The following is a 24944-nucleotide window of genomic DNA, read 5'->3' on the forward strand; positions in this document are numbered from 1 at the left end:
CAAGTAATTAAATAAATAAATACATAAATAAATAAATGTAGGTGTTTGTACCGGTGTTTGTAGATGTTTTGGTCATATCCAGGCACCGGAAACAAGCAGTAACCACAACATGGACCTTTCACCTTACAGGTTGATGAGGCTAACCTGTAAGCACACCGCGTTGTCCAGCAGCTACGAAGCAACACCGATGAATGTAAATCCAATGCTCACTCTCCTTTTCAGCTCTGTTTTGCTCTCCACTGACCCCGACGGAAATACATGTCTCTTTAGCGTTTAGCGGCTAAATGCTCCACTGTGTTCACCAGTTAGCTTAGCCGCTAAATTCGTCAGTAGCCGGTAACACGTGTAGCACCATCAACTCAATATTTGACACCAAATCACGTTGTCTGTGATATTCTTGCAGAGGTTTATTTGGTGCCTTTGTAGTGAACAAATGCGGGTAGTGGTGAAAAGTTTGAGAACTCTAGCTCAAAGATTCAGTGAGTTACAGGTGTTGAAGCAAAAAGTGTTAAAACATCACCTGGTCTCCCTTATCAGTCACGAGCCATTTTTCTGCAGAACCAGTACGCTTACTTTTGATACTTGAAGTACATTTTGATGAATGGAGGAATGTTTACATTGTATTGTTTCATATCATTGAGTAGAACTGTATTGTAATTTGTCACTTTATACACTTCTGGTTAGTTTAATAGTAAAGCACTGCATCATATTTTATATATTCCTAGTATGTTTTTCATGTATAATCTTAATCTGACAAGTAACTCGTAAAAAAAACTGTAAAATAAGTGTAGTGGAGTAAAAGTATAATATTTCCCTCCGAAATGTAGTGAAATGTAGTGAAAGGTATAAATTAACACAAAATGAAGCATTGAATGAAGAAGACAGAAGAGGTGAAGAACAAGTACTTCAGAATTAAATACTTGAGTAAAAGCACTGCGGTGCATCACTCAACTGTTGGTATCTTTACTTGAATAATTCTTCCACCATGCACTGAATACAAAAGACCACTCTCAGCACAGACACATTGTCATTTGATTTCAGTTAGACGCACACAACAATGGAAGTGACTGTATTTGCACAGAAACAGGACCTGATCCAGTAATGTTTTAGGAGGCTATATCAGCAGCTTATATCTGCAAACAACATGGTGATACTATAATCTGAGTCTACAGCCATGCTGGTGGCTCTGTGAGGCTGTACTTTGACACAGCAGTGCTTTGAGCTAAATGCTAATGTCAGCATACTAAACTTTGCTAATTAGCACTAAACACAAAGTTCAGCTGAGACTGATGGGAATAACATTAGTTTCTAGGGTAATTGTTCATAGATCAAATAAAAATTTTGACCTGATGATGGCGCTAGATGAAAAGTCAGAATATCACCAAAGTTATTACAATTGGATGTGTGTACCTGATTTCATGGTAATCCATCCAATAGTTGTTGAGACTTTTAACTAAAAACACATGACAACCTAATGGTGGTGCTGAGGAAAAAGTCAGGCGATCACCAAAGTTAGTAAGTTTCAACCTTTTGGGGAGCATGAATGTCTGTACAAAATTTTATAGCAATCCATTTAATAGAGATATTTCAGTCTGGACCAAAGTGCTACCAAACGACGGGCCAACATTGACATCCCTAGAACCATGCCGTCGGTATAGCTGAAAAATAGTATCATAAAGTACATTGAGTATCACTAACACTATAAGACATTGAAGATAGGGTACCCATACTGTCTCTGACAGTAAAGGTCTTTTTAATAGAAATAATAAAGCCATATTTCATCAAAGTTCATTGTTGTCTTTTTAGTGGACAAATGTGACAGATAATAACAAGGGTAGCACCATTACAACATAATACAATAAAGCCAGTGGAAGAATTGACACAGGCTGAACACTAAGGAGGAATAAAAAGACAAGAGGATATTGTAGAAATGTGCTTACGAGCCACAGTATAAAACTTAAAATACTTTGAATAATTGTGCTTGTCAAATCTTATAATATCAACTAAATTGTACTTACACAAAACGGCCCCAGAGAGACACAGAGAGAGCCAGGAGACTGCTCCCTGATCTAATGGCTTAGATCAGGTTGTATCGCTGCATATGCTCATTTGTTTGTTTGCAGTGAAGTGTGAAAGATCTGTACATTTGGTTAATGATGCATTCATGTGCAATGTTCCCCACAGTGAGCTGACTGAGACCAGAATCCCGTTGAATATCCAGCTGCATTGAAAACACAGGCCTGCGTTCATCTTCAGGGGAGAGGTATGATAAACAGCCTGTTGTCTTCTGTGCAGCAGGCCACATTTATTTTAATCTTTTTCGGGAAGCAACCATCCTATCTGCTAGAAAGATCTACACAATACAGTTTACAGTATATGTGTGTGTTTCTCAAGCGCATATTCCAAGTTAAGTGTCCAGTTAGAATGAAATAAGGGTTTTAGTTGATTTGGGGACACTGGGCCTCCACTGAGCTTGTGTGTGTGTGGCGTCTGTGTATGTGTCTACCACCGCTGGATGCCTCCACTCCTGCCTGATGACTGTTTTGACAGTTCAGTAATAGCCCCTGCTGACAGGCAAGGCAGCCCTCCACAAATGAAAGCAATTCAACTTGTGCTATTCAGAGTAAAATTCCCCTTTCACAGTAATTAGATTCTTGAATAAGATGATTTTGAATCCCTGGGAGCACAGCTGAATTAGGGAAAACAATTAATCTGGAAAGGGAAGTGCATGCTTTAATTGAAGCCTGATGGAGTGTTTTGCTTTCGAGAAGGGCAGCTTTTCAAGCATCAAGGGGTCCTTCCTTTACGTCTGGGTGTTTTGTTTGAGTGTGTCAGGGTAAAATGCAGAAAGCAGAATGAGTGAGCCATATAAGCTTGCACCTTTCTCTGTAGACTGGAAATTCTGATGTTTCAAAATGCAGTTAGTAGGATTATATGTCCATTCGTAAATGTCACATGTGACACATTAATTTGAATGCAACCCCTATAGTGTATTGCATTAAAGCTACATAGCATATTGCAGGCTGCCACAAATGCTACGGTGTCATGATTATCGGATTAGCACGGCTTTGCTCACTTGTGTCCTTATCCATTTTTATTTTTTTTCACTAGCTTAGTTCACGTTGGAAGCGCAAGCAAAGGGGCAAGTTGATAGTGAATGGTAAGAGCGCCACCTGCTGCATTACTTTGACCGGTTTGATGCGCTTACAGACAAAAATTTTGAATTCAAACAGGTCATGACAGTTCAAACACCCTATTTCACACACAATCTTTTCACAAGTTCAGACAACGCTTGTAAAGTGACAGGCCTAACAGCTACATATGAAACAGGGAATACTGTAATGCTCCTAATTTCAGCAAGCACAATCTGTCTGTTAACTACCTCCTCGTGTTTCACATAAGCAGGAATATATGTTGCAACAATTTGATGGAGCAAAATGCCGATTTATGGTGTGCTTTTTATACCTATATCTATTATTTCGAAATGCACTGCTGAGGCCTCCCATTGTTGGTAAAGTACTTGCTGTCACAAGGTTAAAATAAAATGCTGGATGCCAGGATCCTAACTTCACTCATTCTAACTGACATGCTGCCTACACTGAGGGTGATTCCTAAATCTGCGATGTGCTTACATAACCAGGGTCACCTGTGGACCCTCTGTGAATCAGAAAGCCCTTCATCAAATGCTCACATCCTGTCCTCTGTTTTTTAACCCATCTGCTAATCATATCAGAAACAATAAATCCCAACCCAGCTGCGTGTGCTGTGTCAGGGAGCGCAACCAGATTAGAGGGATTTAAAAACACTGAAATCGACAAAGCACCTGTTTTTATATCCTTGTGGTAATCTCCTAAAACCTAGCCCCAACTCATCACACCATGTAATGTCTTTGAAAAACAACAGATCATGACAGACACCGATAGATGTTACATCACACGGGTACATGGCGACACGTTACGTAACCTTTGTTCAGTAATTTAAATGTTGTTTACGATTGGGAAAACATTTTAAACTTTGCTAAATATAAAAAAGTCGATGGTAGTATGATTAAACAGAGTGCATTACAATACTGTGGTCTCTTAGTCTAATGGATTTTGTTTAATCCCTGAGAGTTTAATAGTGATGAAAGTCCGTCAAAGAGCTCGTCTGTCCCAGTTACATGCACGGTTGCACATTTGACTGTAGATTTTCCACCTTTTTTTTCTCTGTGAATTTACATCCAAGTTGCACAACAACATTTTTCTCCTTGGGGTTGAAAGGAGTCAAATTTTAATTAAGGATTTAGAACTAATCAAAGGCCCCCTGCTCTAATGACATGCTTTCCTTTTGTGAGATGTGCGGTTACTGACAACTTGTCTTTGACATTATATGCAGGATTACATCTAATCCTATTCAATCTCAGTGCAATCCTTAGTCCCACGAGTGTGTGCATTCAGATTAAGCTACAATCTCAAAACATTATGGATGCTTGGACTTTGAGAAATTGATTTTTTTTTTCTTTTGAGGGTACAGTTTGTTTCATCAGGTTTTGAGCATCTCTTTTATCCCCGACCACCATATGCTCTCTTTCGTCTTTAATGTTGTCGACATGTTCTCATCCCACACACTTATGTTTTTTCGTGGCAAAGCATGCAGGTCCTTCTTCAGCATCTTTCATCTCTGTTGTTGCAGTGTGTAATTCTGTCATTTAAAGCATGCTACACTGAATTGAAAAAAAAAAAACAAAACAAAGCAATACAAAGTAAGGCCCCCCTTGGGGTTTGCATCAGAACTGCTTGAAGTATTTGTCACTTCAGTTCAAATTTTGTGGTTGTGATTGTTCCGCAGTGTTCAAAGTGCTCTGCCGTGTTTGATCAAAGAGATGGTGTCTTTGAAGAGCAGTCCAATTGTTTGTTTTTGGTTTGTTGACACTCCTGATTTCTGTACTTCACTATTTGCCAGATAAGCAAAGCGCCGATAGAGAGTCATTGTTTTTCGCTGCCAGATTAATGCAACAGGTTTGTGTGAGATATGTATATGTATGATGGATCACCGCAGGATGCACCTCTGTTTTCTGCTAGATAACACTTTTAAATGTTTGCTCTAAGCTATAGCTTCTGTACAGAAACAGTCATCGCTTTTTTTGCTGTATCTTAATTCCTCTTTTTTGTATGATAGTGGCTATAATAATTGCCTTCAAAACCAAAGCTACATTAGAGCGGGCAATAGATCTCAAGGGACTGAATTCTTTATTAGGAAAACAGTGGACAGAAGTTTTCAGGAGTTGGATAGAGTTTTAGGTTCTTCATGTTGAAACTGCATATTATAAGATATACGGTCTGTAAATTTTAGATCATTTTCAGCGCAATGCAGTGCTACTGCCACACTAATTATGGTGCACCTCAACTCAACTAAGATAGGCTGAACTTACTTCCTCCAGTCCATCACAGTCATAAGCTTTAAGCGTTTTCCGGGACTTTTAATCCTTGTTAAACACTTTGTGCGAAAAGTGAGCCAGATTCATTCTCTGATCCCGGGAGAAATATTCCCTCCTATTGCTGTACCTGAGCACACAGAGAAGTTATTAGCTGATTTTTAGGGCTGATAATGGCTCTACTATGATTTTGCAGTGTCAGTACACTGACTGTAATAAACCGAAGTTGAAACTTTCATTTTGACTACTGGGCCAGATGACAGAGAAGAGCAGAATTGGAACAGGAGATATTGCTTTTTTTTTTTTTTCGGGAGGCCTTTTAACTGCAGCTGACAGTCAGGAAAGAGACATTATGTTCTTTTTTTCCCTTTGCAGCGTTAACACTCACTTCTAATAACATCGCGAGGCTAATTGCTGAGTAAGGAGTTTTGATTTGTCCCAAGGTCTTCTCTTTCCCCTGCCGAAAAATAAAGGAAAAGACACGCTACCCTCTTCAGCATCAGCTCTCACGTGTCCATTCTGTTCCTTCTTCACTTATCATCGGCTCCATGAATGCCACATGCTTATTAGTTTGGATTTTGGCCTGGTCTGTTGTGGAGGGGGAGAAAACAGAAGCTAGGGTGCTGGGGTCATAGGTCGCAATGGGGATAACGACAGGTTTGGGCTGTTTGCAGCAGCTGCAGCGACATGGAGTCAGGTAGAGATACATGAGGATGAAGACCATGGTCACCACACAGCCCAGTAACGTTGTGTAGCCGGTGTTGAATGACTCTCCTGCAGGCAGCAACACCGTCACATTCACCTCACGAGTTGCATTCAGTGCCTGTGTAATATCCACAGCTGTGCACACGTACAGACCTGAGTCATTGACCTTGGCTGCTTGGATCTCCAAGGTGCCATTAGGAAAGAGGCTAATTAGCGTGTCATTTATGCTAGCCTGGGTGATGTACCCCTTGCTGGGGGATAGCCATGTAAATGAGAGGTCTGTGCTATTCAGGGATGTTTGGCAGTCCAGGCGCACTGTGTCTCCCTGTGAGACCAACACGTTGGAGAGGAGCACGGTCACAGGCTGCGAGACGGCTTTCTCCACAGTGCAGTTTCGGAAGAAGCGGTTGTGTCGCAGGAACCGGATGGAAGCTCGTGGGTCCCCATAGATAGAGCAGGTGTGCTCATCCGTAAAGTCCTTCAGTGAGTCATAACCCCTCAGATCCCAATGCCAGAACACACTGTACATGGAGCAGTCACAGATCAGAGAGTTGTTGTGGAGATACAGCCCCCGCTGCACCAACCCCGGCAAAGCTTTCACGTCCTCCCAGGGCAGACGACTCATTCTGTTGGACGAGAGGTCGAGCATGGTCAGGAAAGGATGACTATGGTCTTGGATGGAGAAGAATGGGAAGTGTGTGATCTGGTTGAGGCTGAAGTAGGCCTTCTTTAAGCTGCTCAGACCAATCAGTGTGCTGGCCTCCACCTGAGTTATCCTGTTATTGAAGAGAAGGAGCTCCTCCAGCCTCCACAGCCCCTGGAAGTAGTGCTGCTCCACCACCTGCAGCTTGTTGGAGGATAGGTCAAGGAGCCTGAGGCCGGAGGCGTTGTGAAACACCCCATGGCCCAGAGCAGGGAGCTGATTGTGGGCCATCCTGAGGTTTTCCAGTCTTGGCATCTTGTTGAAGCTACCCGGACCCAGCCAGGACAGATGGTTGTGGCTGACGTCGAGGGTGACGGAGAAGGAGGGCAGAGAGAGCGGTAGCTTGGCCAGACCACTGGAGCTACAGCTCACTGTGTCAGATGTACAAAGGCACATGGATGGACAGGTCTGCTCAGAGAAGTGGAGGAGACAGAGCAGCACCAGGAGAGAGCCTGGATACAGTCCGGAGGTCATGTTTCTGGAAGTCGGATCCTCCCAAGTTTTCTAATCTGTGCAGCGCTCCCTGGTTAGATACAATCAGATAAGAAACACCATCTATTACAAAACCACTCTTTTTCAAATCCACCTGCTTCTTTGACTGTTCAGTAGAAATATAAGATGACTGCAAGGTTAATGCCATACAGGAAGCCTCAGTATCTATGGCAGATGAAAAATGGTTTAATGTAGAAGCAGCAAATCCCTTTTGCCTCAGCGAAATCTTTTAATTCAGCTTTTGAATCACAAATACTCACCTCAGACTATTTAGGAATGTTTGTGTGCACACAGAAATAGTACATTTTTTTTGGTGGACTAATCATTGTAGGGTTGAAGCATTTATTTTCACTGTCTGTTAATCTGTTGATTATTTGGCTTGGTTAATCAATGAATCATTTGGTCTATAAAATGTCAGTGAAAAATGTTTCGAACATTTTCTCAAAGCCCTCAAATGTCTTGCTTTGTCCAACAAACAGTCCAAAACCCTCAGATTTTTGTTTCACTATCGTTGACGACGACAAAAAATATTGTAGTGAGAAGCCAGAACCAGGGACCTCTGGCTTTTTTTTTCTCAATGATTCATATAATTTCCCAACATCAACTCATTTATTAATCTACACTGTTGCCGAGATCATTAGATCATTCTCCACTAAATAGGAAACTTTTAAACACATAGTGTTTAAAGTCATACACACAGAGGGAAATACTTCACCTGAAAAAGATGTTTCCTCTCAGTTGATATCAGCTGGCTTGAAGTTAAACATAATCAGTTCAAACAGATTTTCTGCTACTGACTTGTAAAGTCTGTATGAATTTGAAAGCAGAAAGGGGAAAAGTTCACACCACTTCCAGACAAGTGAGCAGTTTGGCTCTCCAAGTTAATCCTATTCTTCCCTCCAAAAAAGCACAAAAAAAAAAAAAAAAACTCTTCCAATCCACAAATCCAAAGTAAACTGCTTAGCAAAGAAACGAGACTCCAACTTTCCTGCGCATTTCCACTTTCGCAGTTGCATCGCATCAATGAACACTCACAACCTTGCTGCCTAATCCTTATCTGCTTCTCAGATCCTCCTCCTGAGGCGCTCGAGGAACAATCGCCTCTCTCCTCAGCCAAGTTCGAGGTCTCCCTGCTGGTGTTCTCCTCGTCCCAAATGAGAGCGCCGCTCAACAAACATCCTGCAGTGCTTTGCAGTATGTAACATACAGCACAGAGCTCACTTAATCTCCCACAATCCCCTCCTCCTCCTCTGTGTCATTTAGAGACCAGCCTTGTGTCTCCCTCTCTCATCATTAAGTGATGATACTGGTGGCTGCCCTTCCATACCTCTGTTTCTCCCTGTCTCAAGAATATCAGTTTTCCCACAATGTGCTATTAATATTCTGTTCCATTAAACTTTTAGTATTTTGCTTACTAACATGTTATTAGAACCTAGGAGCCTTACTCATGAATATTACATGTGTTATCCAGTAACCTCTCACCAATAATCCCAGTGGACTGAAATTTAGCTGTGCTTACTGTACTTTTTTTCCTGTTTCGTGTGTGTGTGTGACTCTGGATGTCTTGTTTACTTATCGTAAATACACCTGTTATTATTTCTAGTTCTTGAATTTGGCAAATCCTACTTCAGTGTTGAAAGTCTCTCACTCTAAAGGTTTCTTCTTACCGCTGTGCTTCCTTACATTGTTGTTTTCTATTTCAGTGGTTTTGAGTGGATAGATATTAGATGTTGCTGCCCCCCCCCACACCAATCCACACACAAACACATGCACACATTCACACACACTCGTTCTCTCTAAGTGCCTTATGCAGCACATTCCTTCCTTTCTTTCTCAGCCCCCGACATCCCTCCTTCCCCTCGGCTGTGGGTTTGACTGGATATATGCTGTCCATGCCGCTTGGTCGTGGTGGTCCTGACAGCTCTGATTTCTGTCACAGTGAATTAGCTTTGCCTCCCAGCAGCCACCTCCTCACTGCTACCCCCAACCCTCCACCTCCCCCTCCCCATAAGTGCTCGAGGCTTTGACTGACTCCCACACCCTCACTCACTCACTCACTCACTCCCTCACTCCCTCACTCCCTCACTCCCTCACTCACTCACTCACTCTGCAGAGGCACAGAGCCGGATTCCCTGTGGATTCGGGCTCGCTGGATGGGGTTCAGTTCTCAAAAGGTGGGCTAATGGGAGCAGATGTGTAGTCCACAGGAAGGTGTACGCAGGGAGCTGAGGCTGAATGTTAGGTGGAAGGCTTCAGTCTAAAATGGGTTCAGAATATTCCTCCTCTGTGTTTCTGAATAGGATTAAGGGTGAGAAAACACCATTTGGATGTATTTGTGTTGAAATGAGCAAGCTATCACCATCTTTGGCATTGTGGCATTACACACAGTCTTGTCCCAAGGCTAGTCATCAGCTTGGCTGGAACATGTAAGAAATATATACACCCACACATGTACATTTGAGATATATTAGAAAAGGATTCTAAACAGACCCTCCATGTAGGTGTTATGTTTATGTGGGCTTATATCATGGCTCAAATGGCCTCAAAGTAATTTGTCTATTTTTCTGTAAATTGAACTTTGTCCTCTTCTAAAGGAGATCTCTATCCGGATAGCTTTTTAAATATTTATGTTTCATTGATTCATTGTTTCAGGGTATTATGTAACACTCCTGTTTGTTGGATCGGCTGCTTCAATCATGTATGTAGTGTTTTTCTAAGTCCTTAATTGTAAACAGATCACATAAGCCCTATAAACCAGTATGTTCATCTGCATAAGCTGGTAATGATTCATGGTTTGGGGCGCTCAGAAGAATATGAGCATACGAGGCATTTAAATAAGGTCTACTATCGTGCCAGCATGATGTCAGCGGCTGCATTTGTTTTTAGCTACAGTATAATTGTGCGGGAAAAACATGTTCTTTCTCTCAAGCAGCCCTTGTTTTGCTGCTGTTCATAACTTCAACATTTCAGTAGCTCATTATTTTCAGTATTGAATTCCATTCTGTAAAGGATCTGTCATTTTCGAGTACAATCAATTGTCATTGTCTTCGGAGATCAGCTCAATCAAAGCATGAACAGGTAAACAAGACACACAGATAGTCGAGTTTCTGTGCAGACTTTTTCAATTAAAATGTAAGACAATGACTTTTTGCCTTTTTCTCCGGATTGCCTCTCATCATACAGTAATGGTCTGTGTAGTTTCAGCAAAATGAGGTCCTGTGGAATGTCAATATTAAGACTTTCTTCGTCTCTTCAACTCCTCTTCAACTAAGTATCGCCAACAAATCTTTCTGTTGGTCTCTGTTTGTTTGTGCATGCTCCTGTATGTGTCTGTTGTCGGACTGGACAGTGTGGCTCCAGCCTGCTGTTCTGTAAAATCCCTAATCTAATCAGTATCTTTGTATCAAGCTGCTTTGCAAATCCCACCGCCTTCTTTCGCATATATTTGATTAGACTCAGCGTATGCAAAATAGTCCTGCCCAATCAGCCAGGTTCAGAGTGGACCTCAAAGCTTAAACCCTGACCCTGATGCATCCTGCCCCCAGCAGAAAGTGATTTTCTCTTTACCATCTGCTTCAGAGAGGAAGAAGGAGAAAGGAGAGAAGAAACACACGGCAGCACAGGGAAATGTCTGCTCTTATCTTGCCCTTGAGAAGCGGTGATGCTCTCACTAAGAGTCGATAATATAAAGCTTCATATTCTCAGATGCAAGACTGCAATGTGCAGTATTTATGCTGAACATTAAAGCACAGAAATACTGGAATGCAGAAATGTATGTGAGACTTCTATTATTATTCTTCCTCTGCACTCAAAAGTAATGCTTGACTCATAAAGAATAAGTGTCGCAATTGTGTTAACAATATCTACAACAGCTTAATATCAAGTAGCAGCTTTATTCCTTCAATAACATGCCGTAATGTGATTTGAAAGATAAAGACTAAAAAACGGACAGGAAAATAAACAATGTCGTGCTGTATGTTTGTTATTGAATAAATATTTGACAAAGTGACAGGGCGGGACAAGACATAAGAGCAGGCCTGTCTGCCACATTAGTGCACTAAAAATATCTCACAGGAACTCTGTAAACCCTGCAGCTCAAGGGTTTCCATAGTCTCTGTCCGCCAGTTCTGAACCCTTGAACCTGAACATACGCACCCTTGTTCAGTATTTATTCTGCCTTTCAACAGCTTTTTGTTAGCATGGCTTGCAGCCAGTCTCTCAAATATGAGTGAGTCAGTGCCTGGATAAAGTTTCGGGAGATTGGGTTTTATTTCTTTTCTCTCCGTGGGTGAATTTGCAGTCTGGAGGAGCTCTTTGTTGAAAAGCCGTTTCAGACAGTATTAGATTGTTTGCTTGTCACGAGGAGCTGCTCAGTTGTTCCATACGCTCTATATTCTTGAGTTGCAGTGCATTATTTGAGAATGTCTGACTCAAAAACACCCCAAACCTAGTGAGATAGTGGTTGTATGTGTTGCATAATGTGTGTTGCACACACAGTATGTTCAAAGACAATATGACTCTATCTTCCCCGGTTAGAGCTTCTCTCCACTCAACCCATCTGGTGGATGTGGTGTACTGTAAGCGTGAAGAGACAAGCACACCATCTAGTGGTTTAAGACTCAACTGGAATGATGGAGCATCCAAAGCGCTCCTCTTTCCTCTGACACTATAACTAGAGCTACATGAAGTAAATACAGATACATTTAAAGAAACACCATATTCAGTAGATAAATAGAACTAAAACTAATGGGTAAAAAACTAACAAAAAACATACAGGTACACACATGCTGCTTTAACAGCGAGCCTGGCTCTGTCCAGAGTGTAGCCCGACCAGAACTGGATTTTTCGAGCCAATATTAATATCGGTATTTGTGAGAAAGCTGACAACAATAATAGTAATTTCATTTAAACATAAACACATCACACAACAAACAATCTTGATACGGATCTCTTTGATTATAAATTGTGACTTAAACACATGAGAGGGACATTTTACATTGGGGAAATCAACATGCCAGTCAGACTGTTGCTAAATCATATCGAACGTACTCTGGCATTCTTGTTCTACAATTTGTTGTTACTCATTCATCTTATAAACAGATACAAGTTTATCTGCAATAAATTAGCAGCAGCCGATATATGGGACTTGCTAATTTAGTGGTCTGGCTTTAGTCCAAAGGTAAGAAACCCGTCTACCCAGACCTATAAAGCTCACAAATTTCACACTGTGTCTCAGTTGTGTATTCAGTACAAAACCTAAACTGCAAAAATGAGACGTTGTGGTTTTATTAGGGGGTTATGTGCATGTTTGTATTTCTCGGCCACAACTTGTAATTTTTACATGTCAGTTTTATAGTAATTAAACAAATGAGATTTAACTTGTTAAATAGAGAGGTGGTGGGAGGATTTCTTTACCTTCACTCAGAGCCAGGCTAGTGGTTTCCCACTGCTTTTTTTTTTTTTTTTTTTGCTATAGGCTAATCAACCAGCCGCTGGTTGTAGCTTCATATTTAACGGATATGAGGGAGGTATTGATCTTTTCTTCTAACTGTCAGCAAGAAGGTGCATTGAAGTATTTCCCAAAATGCTATGCTATTCCTTTAAGATTCATTTCAAATTATGTTGTTAATTGATATTCATTCATGTTCCCATTGACAGTCCTGGATACTTTCCCATTTCAGATCCAGCTAATTTACACCGTGTATGATGGGCAGAGATGCAACCCATGAGCACAGGAATCAAGCATAACTCTTGATTATAATGCAAACCCACGTTTTCACGCGTGTCAATACACAGAGAGCAGCGTGCAGGAAAGAGGGCTCGGGGTATGAACAGCCCCTCGTCTCCACAGCCTCTGTCATCTGTGCTGATTGTTAACGGATTTCAATTAGGACTCACAGGAGTTAATATGATTGCTTGCTGTTTACCCTTTCCTGCTTCCTTCCATGGAAGCCAATTATGCATGAGTATCAGTAGATGAGCACTGGACGCTGCTAATGGCTCTGCTTCTCCCTTTGTGTTCACATTACTGAAGGATATGGGTTGTGAAATGAGATCACTACTGACTACTGTGCTATCAGTGATTGTGCTATAAAACATTATGGGCCAGAACATAGTAAATTGTCTGACGTGACTGTGGGTTGGCAGGCTGTCTGCTCTTCCCCTGCTCTTTTATCTGTTATCCTCTCATCTCCTTCCTCCTCTCTTCCCTTTTTTGTCATCTCTTGTTTCCCTCTTCTGCTCTCATATCTTCTCTTCTTTCCCTCCTCCGTGCTCATCCTCTAAACCTTCCTCCAGCTGCTTCTGGCCACTTCTCCTCTCACCCTTTACTCCTCTCCTTTCGTTTATCCTCTCAGCTCTTATCTCCCCACATCACTCCTTTACACCTCTCCTCTCCGCCTTTCATCTCTTGCCCTGTGGTTATCAACAGAGACAGACAGGACATGAGCCAAGCCTCCAGCCTCTACCCCTTCCATATCACTTATGGTGGATTGACATATCTTAGAAAGTTCATTATATGCGAATCAATAAGGATTAACGTACATAATATAGAGCTTTCACATAAATCGCAGCCATAAAATTAATCATTATCTTATTACTCAGGAAATCTATTGCCCATATATCATCTGAAATGCCTGATTGCATGTGTGCATGTCCTTGTGCATGGCCGTGAATGCAGACAGTTGGTTGCTGTAAAGAATGAATGAAGTTGAGAGAAGCAGCAAATATGTCAAGAAGTAGCTTGTGTAAGTTTATGATATATACATATGTAAAAAAAAATATAGAGAAACACAATGTTGTTTCGCAAAGCTAGAGGCAGCAGAGCAGGTTTATCCGACTGCACACCACAGTTGAGAGACAGTGTGATGGATCCTGCAGCCAGTTGTCTGTGCCACCTGAGCCACGTCGCTGTTGCCACGTCGCTGTTGCCGTGTCACCGCGCTCTGCTCAGACAGACACTGGGGGACATGAGGGGTGATGAGCAGTTAGCAGTTCCATCAAGGATCTCTGGGGCCATCCATGGAAAATGAAACCATCTCTGAACAGGTAACTCAATTTAACTCGTGGCCGCTTTCTCTGGAGCTACAAGCACAAATACTTTCCCAGCTGATGAGATGAGGTAACAGAGCATGGCCGGAGTCACTGAGTGCAACAGGAGAGGCCCGCTCAACCCAAATTGCCTGGACATGGTCAAGGGAGGCTTTTCTACCACTTTTACAGATGGAAAAGCGGAGAGTGAAGAGTAAAGGTTCTGGGTTTTCTCTCCTTCCTTTTCAATCAATAAAATAGACTGGCTTTAATCATGAAGCTATTGAGTGCTGAAGCTAGCAAAATGGAGAGTTGGTCTCCTGGAACCATTCCTAACTTTGCCCCCCCCGCCTTGCTTGCACAGGAGGGAAAATACTGTATTTGGATTGAATTTGTAGCAAAGCCGATGAGATGCCAAAACTTTCAAAATATATTTTTCAGTCCCACTTTGTGCTCTACACATGGAAATGAATGGCTTATTTTCTGAGAGGATGTCTAAAAAAGAGAACCATATGTGAATCTGTTGCTTTAATGTTTAGCCCCAGTGGAGAAAGAAGTACTCACTGTAGCAGTTCAGCAGTGTAAAAATGCTCTATTACAAGTAAAAGTCCTGCATTTAAAATCCTGCTAAAGTAAAAGTATTATCAGCTAAATATACTTAAAAAAGCAAAAATAAATCTACTCAGTATGCAGAAAAATGGCCTCTGCAACGGATGTATGATTATATATTACATTATTACTTTGCTTATACCAATGCATCAATCTGAAAGTCGCATTTCACTGTTCTGGCCAGTCAGGCTGGAGCTATTTTTTTAATTACTTTACATACAGTTAGGTAGTTTAATCCAGTGGTAGCCTCTAAAGGGTCGTAAGATAAATCTGGAGGGGTTGTGAGATGATTAATGGGGTAGAGAGGAGGGAAAAAAATAAGGCTCTGCTACACAAATTTGCACTTACTAATGCTGGGAACCACTGGTTTAATCTTTAACAATGCATTGCATTTTAGCAGATTACCATATGTTTTTTGAAGCTAAAACTAATAACTATAGCTGTCAGCTGTAGTGGAGTAAATGTAGGGGAGTAGAAGCATCAAAGTTGAAAATGGAAATACTAAAGTAAAGTACAAGTATGTTAAAAATATAGTTGAGTACAGAAGTAACATTGCATTTGTGAACGAGAAACAGGTTAGGTTAGCTCTGAAATGAATCTTCCTTTTGACAATTAGATAGATTAGCTCCACAGAGAAGGAGGTGTCACTCTCACACTGCTCATTAGAAATCACTCTTATTAGACCATTTCATAATTGTTCTCCAGCTAAATTATATAATGATCACTTTGACCTTTTCACAGTCCCGCTTAGTAGTCTGAGTTGGTGCATTCAGGAAAGTCAGTTTAATGAGTGCAATTTAATGTGTGGCTCAATAATGCTATCTTCTTCTCCATTATTAATCACAATAAAAAAGTTAGCTCTGTTAATTACTGCAAATGTGTTAAAATGAAAATGCCAATGTGGTTTTGGTGGCCTCTAGGTATTTCAGAGGAAGTGATGTATTGTTCACGCTTCTGGAAGAACTCCTAATAAAATGTCACAGCAGCAGATAGATATAGCTTCAGATGTAGTCTTTCAGTTAAGTCTGTATGACTCCATTAGAACACATAAGATGAAACTTTAATGTTCCCTGTGGGCAAATTGGGTCATTATGCATTTCATGTTAGAGGGAAGCTCTGAACATGTGTCATGCATTGGCCTCCTACATTTACTATAAAATAGCAGGGGGTGTAGTGAGGAAGAAGACTTTCTTTTAATTATAAAGTGTGGATTCAAGCCTCTGTCACATTAGCATCTTTCCCTGCTGAAGTGTCCTTGAGCAGGACTCTGAATCACTAATACTAATTCTACTGGAAAACAAAGGCCAAGGAAAAATGATGTGGCGCCGGGAGTTTTAAAACTGAGGGAAGCAGCCGTATATCATGCCTCTCTGTCAGCCGCACGCTGTGAAAGTGAGGGAGAAGATGAAAAACAGAAGGAGGGGGATGGAGGAGCGGTGGGTACGAAAACGGGATTGAGTGAGAGTGATTATAGCCTGCAGAGGGCAACCATTAAGCTCACCAAATATCATTATCAGATTTTCAATAAGGTTGCAGCCATCGGATAGCGAATGCAGACAGTGTTGCTGCTTCTCCCTCCTGTTCTCGCTGCACCAGGTGCAACATGTTTTTGCAATTCAATCTGGCTCTGAGGCCACGAGGAGGCTTTACTTATTGCTTGGATCCTAGAACAAATGCAGCAAATATGAGGGGCTGGGCTGCAGTGGGAGTGGCTGGAGGCTTGGGGGCCTAGATGTGCGCTGCTGTTTGAGTGATTACACAACGATTACCACCCACTGTGTGTTGTTGTGCTGTGTGTATGTTGTGGTACAAGGGCACTCTGGGGATTTACAGTATTCTTCATTATCAGAATTTTAAATAGCTTTGCTGATAAAGTCTATCCAAAATTAAACCATATTTCAATAGATTACCCCCCACCCCCACCCCCCCTGCAAACCCCCAACACTCATCACAAGGCCAAAGCTAATGAGAGATAAGAAACTGTAGATAAGGGAGTTTGGGCTTGAGGGGTGTTCTTTTGCTTTATTGTATACTAAGCGCTAAAGTTACATAAAGGTTATAGAATACTAAATTGTTTCCATAAGACAGCACATATGAACAGAGACAGCATTGGTTAGTTTGGATGAAATAAGAGAGGAGGGATACCAAAGAATAAAAGTGGGAGCCCATCTGTCAGTGCATTCTGGCTGAAGTTAGCCCTCGCCTCTCTGTTCTGATTATTTCCTTATCTCTCTCTCTCACTGGCTGGCGGTGAGTAACAGTGACCTGCTGGATTGCTTCCTGGACCATATTTCCCGGTCTGACTCCGGCATCGCAATTCATTCCAAATGTCACTGGATGTATTCAGAGGCTTGAAATCACACAAAGCTGCAAAAGAATGACTTACCAGTAAAGAAAACCATATCAAATAAACTGCCATTTTGAACGTGGATGACATACAAACACGAGAGGGCCGAATGTGAATGGGTGCAATGGTTAATTGCTAGCATAACTTCAAATGTCCTGTATTTAAGTACTTTTACTCCATTGCCAAAACTGAAATGGATAGTAAAAACACACGCAACGCTTCACCAAGACAGACTTTGACTGTGGCTGGATAGTCAAACTTCAGATAGACGTCTAAATTGATCTGTTGCACATAGCTGTTTCGTTAGACTTTACCAACCTTTTCCAACTCATGGCCCACTTGAAAATATCAAAAATGTTACAAGTGCACATCCAGCACCTTAACAATACAGAGGCCAAATAATATGTTCTCTGAGCACTTTTTAGTTTAATAATATCGATCGAGCATTCAGCATTGAAAGCAGGGGAAGCTCAATTCTTCTTTTTTGATTGACAGGGGAGAGATCACTTGTTGATTCACTATCTGTCTCTTTACTCTCTTTGGTCCAGCTGGTGACAACATAAAAGTATTTTAAATATGTTTTGAATGTTTTTAAAGATCGCCGTTCTGATAACATCTTTTCACCAATATTGTTCTGCTTTGAAAATGATTTGTTGGTCCACTTGCAATACCTTCAGGGCCCACCAGTGGGCCTCAGCCCACAGGTTGGGTGGGAACCATTAGTCTAAATTAATTATTGTCTGTTTTCACTGCTGAATATTTTCAAGGAGCTTTTTAGCATTGGTGGTTGGGTTGGTAGGTTTTTAACTTTTATAGCATCATTAGCTTTTTTTTTTATATGTCGAACTTAATTTGACCAGTCTAAGAGAAAAAATAAGACTGTCCAAACACTACAGAACAGCCCTTAAAACCAGTGTGTTTAGAATTTTGAAACTTTGGCATTTGGTGCACTCAGCAATGAAAGTAATTTGAAAGATGTTACAATTACAAACATATCTGCAAAATAAAACCTTCATAGGCCTTATGAAACAGTAAGGATATTTACTTTTGCAGGAGAACATCTTTAATCTGACAGGCTTAAACAAATCCCACTCTTATGGGATTCAGTTAGAGCTGCAAGAAAAAAATTATTTTCATTAAGGATTAACCAGGCGATTATTTTCTTGATAAATTTATGAAAGACTGTATCCGGAGAGATTTTGGCAATTTCGCTTGAAAATTTACTGAAACGATTAATTGATTGTCACAGTAGTTGCTGATTAACAGATTAATTGACATGGAATGATGATGCGACGTGGTCTGATTCAACATAAGAATATAAACTTGATGACTTACTTTGTCTTTTTCGACAAGCAGTTTGTTTGGTTACTTGTGCAGAATACTGCGTATGCACAGCCTGCACGACTTTCAAAGAAAGAAGAAACACATTGCACAAACACACACACAAACACACACACACACATCACACTTTCACCATTTGCCAAACAATCCCTCTTTGCCTTGTTACTCTGCTGCTGTGATTTTTCTTCACCCGGAATCTGTCCTGTCCAAGTAAACAGTGTCTTTGAAGTATTCCCTCAATGTTGATAGCCATGGCACCTTTAATGATGAGGCAACAGACAAGGCCTGGGAGAAATATTAGCTCAGCAAGGTCATAGCAGACAAGGTCCCATCTGTCTCTGTGCAGCCTCGGTGGATCCCAGGCCCCTACATTACTGTGGCCCCGGGGCAGGGAAAATGGATCATCAATCTGATTTAGAGAGACTCTGGCCAGTGCTGTCATTTCCAAGCTGAATAACACTAGTTTCTTCTCTCATCACCTTTTGCAGGTAAATTCATAATGGGTAGTGATGTTAAACTGTCTCATGTATGGCGTCGCTGAGCCCAGACCTTCAGAGAGCTTCACATCACATTACATCACACCAACATTCCTCGCCGTGGCTCTCTGCAGCCGATATGCTTATCTAGGTTCAGTATAACACTGCAGTCAGGGCTGTAAAAAGAAAAAAATTTAGCAGAAAAAGAAAGTAGTAATAGCCATTCATTTTTATATACTGGTGAATATACTGCTGCTATGTATTGCTATGCTGCTATGCAGGTAATTTGTTGCCATGGTCATGAAATGTAAGTCTTTTGGTAAACTCAGTGGCCAATCACTTTGCTCCAACTTCAGAAATGAGACACCGTATAAAACCGGATCAGCCATGCCTTTAGTCTAGCCACTTTTCTCTCTACACACACACATATACACTCACACACACACACACACACACACATATACACTCACACACACAAAACACACACCACAAAACCCCTGCTATGGAATTCAGTGTTGTGGCTGACACAGTAGAAATGTGGTGTTAAAGACAGGCCTCTATGGCCACACGGCACTGTTGATAATGAGTCTGTAATCCATCTGATAGGCTATAAACAGGGTGAGATTCTCATCCTCCTCAGCCAGGAAAGACAGCCAAACAGCACCCTGGGGTAGACATTACCATAAAGAAATATGCATGAAGAAGAGCACCAGTCTAGTGCAGGTGGGTCACCCATGCTCGAGCCTCACCCTCTTGGTGGATCTTTGCGTAAGGGATGTTTGAAAATGAAAGGGTGTGCGAAAATCCCACTCTTGCTGTTTTATGTCATCTTCTTTTCACGCTGGTTTTCCAGTCCCTCCGATCCCGGCTGTCGTCTTATCTGCCTTGCCCACCTATGAAGCGTCCTCTTAAGCAGCTCCTGCACCAGGAAAATGTCACGTTTGTCTGCCAGTGTATATTTGCTTATCTTATACAGAAAGGAGCCTGTGAGAGGGAAGAGGTTGTCTCCACAATACAGTGCCTTAAGGGATCTTTTGAAACCCAGTTCTTTTCTGCTCAGCATCCCTCTAATGTGACACAAATCCCTCCAGCAGAGGAATAGCTTCTCCATCCTCAGGTTTGCTTCGGGTACATTAGTTGCATTTTTCCTGCCCTGTATGTTATGTGTTGCGTTCAAGTGCAGCAAAGGAACAGCAGGGGAACCCCGGCTGTTACCCCTGACTGGGTGTTTAAAAAAACCTTGGCTGCAGCCCAAGAAGCAAGCGGGTGGCGGGGCAAAAAGCTTGCTGTGCTCCCCTCAGACTTTGAACCTGATTCCTGCAAATCCACACATTGTTATTCACCTGGAACTTGCTGTTTGGTTGACTTCCAGAGCCAAACAGCATTACAGCAGGTCTGCTTATTCCCGCACCCCAACATTTGGCTCAGGCTAGCCCAGGTCTTTATTCTCTGCATCACATCACACTTTCATACCGAGTCCAAACATCCCTGTAGAATTCCCTCCCACTGCACACAGTATGGTTGCTTTGTTCTCTCTGGCAAGGTGAATATCGTCAAGGGATCATTTAATAAGAGAAGGATTGCTTAGAAAGGACAAGACATTGCCTCAGGTGGAGAACCACCCTCTGATGAGGATTAGTTTTATCCTTCATATGCAAATGACATTGATTAAGCCATAGACAGTACTTGCTTCAGTGTGGCATTCCTCTCCTGCAGGTAATCTCTTGAGAAACTACGGCAACACTGCCTTGGGAGACAATGCTAATAGCCAAAGATGAACTGCTGTCATCATGATCATCATTTGTGGCTCACAGATAGAGGGGTAGTGGTAAATTACATAGACATGTCATTGAACAACTGGTGTTTGTTTTTCCTGAGCTGCATGCTGATTAGCATGATAAGTAACATACTTCTCTATTCCTAAAATGCACTGGATGCTTCTCACAGTCCATGACTATACAGCCTTATCGTCTTCCCATGCTGGGACTTTTAACGTCTTAATCCCTCAGCATATTGCAGAAGATTATCTTTCTAAAATTAACTAGCCCCTTGAGACTGCAGAGATAGCAGCTGCTTTTTTGCCACTTGGCGAGTTTTCAACAAACAAAGTGGCTTATTGCATACGGGAGAGCGTGCTCACATTAGCTTTTTAAAAGCTGTAAGATTATAGGACTATTATGCTGTTTTCCACTCCCGCTTGGTGAATTCGAATAGATGAAATGTTTGAATGCAACTTGGAGGATTCGTAAGATTTTCTTGTTGTTGTTGCACAGGCTGCTTGGCAGCATATGTTCTCTGCATGTTGTCGCTGTTCTGGGAAATAAAAATGGAGGAATTCTAAAGGGCTGCCAGTTCTACTTCAATCCCGGCGTGTCTGACATTTATGAGAGGTAGTCAATCTGAATTACTCAGAGGTAAACTTTAGCTGACATATCCTGTGGGGAAAAAAAACTCACTGCCTCTTCTTTGAAACAAAATATAGATAAATCATGCTTACGGCTGCAAGTAAACAAGATTTAATTAAGTCACATTGATTATAATTCTATTTCTTATTCTGCCAAAGAGCACAAGCTAATCCTTCATATAGCTGGGTTTCCAAGAAAAAGACATGCCTGGACCCTCAACAGGTTTTCTTTTTTAAATCTCCTCTGCTGTTTTGTCACACAGAGCTATTCTTCTGAAGACATGATGGGTGGTTGGAAAGGAAATACTGTTCATGGTCATGACTGTCATTGTATAAGTCATGAGATGTCTGAGATAAATGTCCATATAATAATGTATCAAGTCTGGAGTTGTGAATGAGGGACTAGTGACATAGATTTCCAAACTGTTACTTATTACTTTTATTTTTGTTCTTGGCTCATTAATGATCCATTTATACAGCATTGATTAATAGGTGATTAATAAAACTAAGAAATATAGGACCCCTATAGACGTAGCTCTTGAAGCTCTTGTTTCTATTGAGTTCGTAATGGAATGTAATTTCAAGGTTCAAAGATTTCATCCGTATTGTACTGATCTTAGCTTGGCAGTGACTTGTAACAATTTAAGGGCGCTGGTTTTCATTCTGCTGCTGCATTAAAGGGAAACTAAATGCACAGTCTTCTCATTCTTATTCAGGAGTCTGTGGACTCTGTTACAGCACACATTGGGATAAAGGCAGGAAAACAACCTGGACAGACGGCTGGTTTATCACAGAGCGATCACTGATTCACTTAATAAGTCACACTTACACCTATGGGTAATTTAGAGTCATTAATCCCCCTGATTTGCATGTGTTTGGACTGTGGGAGGTAAGCTTCATGAACATGCACAGAACAAATGTATAATTAAAACCGATCAAAAGCAACAGGTGATGGTTTCATGTAAGGCCGTGGATACACATTTGTAAAAGCACTTTTTGAGATTGTAAACTATTTACATGGAATTACCTACTATTTCTAGGCTTATTACTAGCCTCTCCCTTATCTTGCTTCTGTGATTTTGAAATGCAGTGGTGGAGCATGAAAAATACACTTACTGAAGAACTGTACTCAAGTAGAAATTTGAGGCACTTGTATTTTATGTGATATGTATATATAAATCTATATAACTAAATACACAGTGGGATATACTATGTAAAATACTTTCACTCCACTACAGTTCAGTGGGAAATATTATACTTTTTTCTTTTTCTTGACAGCTTTAGTTACTGGTTGCTCACCAGATTAAGATTTTTCGTTCTAATCATATGGTGAGTTTATAAACTATTATGCAATGTTAAAGATCAAACTGGCCCAACAGTATATAAAATATTTCAAATTAGATCCACTTTGACCAATACAGTAGTAAAATGCTACTTATAGTTTGACACATTAATAATAATAATAATAATCCAATAATATAATATAAAGTATTTTAGAAGCAGTTATTCTGCATTATGACTACTTTACTTTTCATACTATGAGTAATTTTGGGTAAAAATACTTTCCTTACTTTTCCTTACTGTCAGTGACATTTTCAATGCCATGGAGTATTTCTATATTATTAATAATGTCTCGTCCACTGCTGAAATGCGATGGCAGTGTAACTTAGCAACTTGCCACACAGAAAATATAATGTCCATGTAGGTATGTTTTTCTGTTCAGGCCCATTATTTTCTCTCTGGTGGATTCTCTGCAGGACTGACACCCTCCACCTACAAACCCGAAACCTCACTTTAACTAACAGACAGCAGGCCTGTGGTGACCGCTGGTGGTCTGGAGAGGCCACATGGAAGACGAGAAACTGAAGCCTACATAAAATGACAGGAACGGGCCATCCAGTCTACAAGTAATGAAGGCTCGTATGAGTTTTTACCTGTATCAATGGTTGTGTTTGCTTTTTATAAAATTATGCTCATTATTCACTATTTGGTGCTGAACTGTGTTCCGCTCTTCAACTCACTCTCTGGTAATATAAGCTATTTTATAGAGTGCATCTATTATCTGTAATCTGATAAAGATTTAGCAGTAGTGTATGGTTGCTTTGCTCCAGCCTCTTTTGTGTGCAGTAAAGCTGAGACTCAGACAAGTGAGTCATGTTGGAAGTGACAGCAGATATTTATCACTGCCACTGTTTATGGCGCAGGCTGCATGAACACTTTTTCTTTTTTCCCTGTCAATCTGGAGGCCTAAGCAGGAGAGTTAAGCACTAATAAGACAGCTTCAGTGTTCATCTCGCACACTCCCCTCCTCTCCTCTGTCAGATGAAGGAAGAGATCTGAATGCGTCCTGGAGAGCCTCCCCAGTGATCACCGAATGGAAATAAAGCAGATTGCTTGAATAAATAAGAACAACCACAACCAACTGACTGGCTAGATGTGCTGTAGCGGTATATTTTGCCCCGAGCAATGTTTTAATGTGTGAAAATCAAAAACAGTTACAGGTTTTGCATCATGTACACAGAGTGGAGGCAATTGGGTTGCTGCTGTATGCTGGAAAGCATCCGCTTTTCAAAATTAGGACTTGGTCCTGTATCAGCATCCCCCCCACACCCCCCCACCCCCAGAAAACATGATGAATAATTAAATAATAAATAGTGGAAATGAGGAAAATGTCATCAGAGCCTCAACTTCATTTCATTTTTTTTTTCCTGAAGTGAAAAAATATATATTCCAGAATTCAGTTTGTACAATTTGTTCTGTTCAAAGCTTAAACATCCTTCACTAACCTGTTTCTTTTTATGTAAGTTTCCTCCGTTTGTGTTTGTGAAATCGAGAGATAATGATGTTTACAGAAATTCTCCTCACTACAGCCTTCATGCCAAGAGTGTCTTTAAGAGGTTTTGCATTCAGTGTCCTGCATACCTTGTGATCTTGAACAGTTTAATAAAACGCTGAAAAACATCCACTGCAAAATGAACTGTGCAGGAAATTACTGACCCTGAAGGGACTGAATTTCTATTTGCTTTTGGTCTCAGCCTGTGATCGTGATATACTCACATCCCTGCAGCTACGTTGTGATTGCTGAGGTTGTCTCCTAATGGTTTACTGCTTGCTCTCAGTGCACTTTCAAATCTCTTGTATCACCTTGTGATCTTCGACATGCATGTTTTTTAAAAGCATCCTGAGAGCGGACAGGGGACGCTGCTGCTTTGAGGCCTTCATCAATTATGTCCTCAAGGCCCAATCTACCATCGTATTTCCCCTCTCAAATGAATGGAATTCTCTATTATTTAGCTGCTAATATGGCTCCTGATGGCCCCTAAAGTCTGACAGGATGGACTCGTGCTTGATGCTTTCCTGCACTCTAGGCCAGCTCAGACGTAAAAAGGGGCCGACTCTGGCCACACTGGTCATTTTATCTGTTC

The 24944-nt window shown here is 41.1% G+C and overlaps 1 protein-coding gene and 1 long non-coding RNA gene across 2 annotated transcripts; one reads left to right on the plus strand and one right to left on the minus strand.

Moving 5' to 3' along the window:
• Positions 1-49: 49 nt before the first annotated feature.
• LOC130174327 (uncharacterized) lies at positions 50-24194 on the plus strand. Its single transcript, XR_008828578.1, has 4 exons — positions 50-193; positions 2185-2263; positions 23277-23426; positions 23842-24194. It is a non-coding gene; the product is annotated as an uncharacterized LOC130174327 (long non-coding RNA).
• Positions 5775-7304, minus strand: LOC130174326 (amphoterin-induced protein 3). The gene has a single exon (XM_056384046.1). It carries the CDS (start codon positions 7293-7295, stop codon positions 5913-5915), a length of 1383 nt encoding a protein of 460 aa, XP_056240021.1. The 5' UTR covers positions 7296-7304; the 3' UTR covers positions 5775-5912.
• Positions 24195-24944: the final 750 nt, after the last annotated feature.

This window comes from Seriola aureovittata, chromosome 9 (genome assembly GCF_021018895.1).
Source record: "Seriola aureovittata isolate HTS-2021-v1 ecotype China chromosome 9, ASM2101889v1, whole genome shotgun sequence".
NCBI lineage: Eukaryota > Metazoa > Chordata > Actinopteri > Carangiformes > Carangidae > Seriola > Seriola aureovittata.

Coding starts and splice junctions, on each gene's coding strand:
- LOC130174326 (XM_056384046.1), bottom strand. CDS start 7,295: ATGACCTCCGGACTGTATCCAGGCTCTCTCCTGGTGCTGCTCTGTCTC.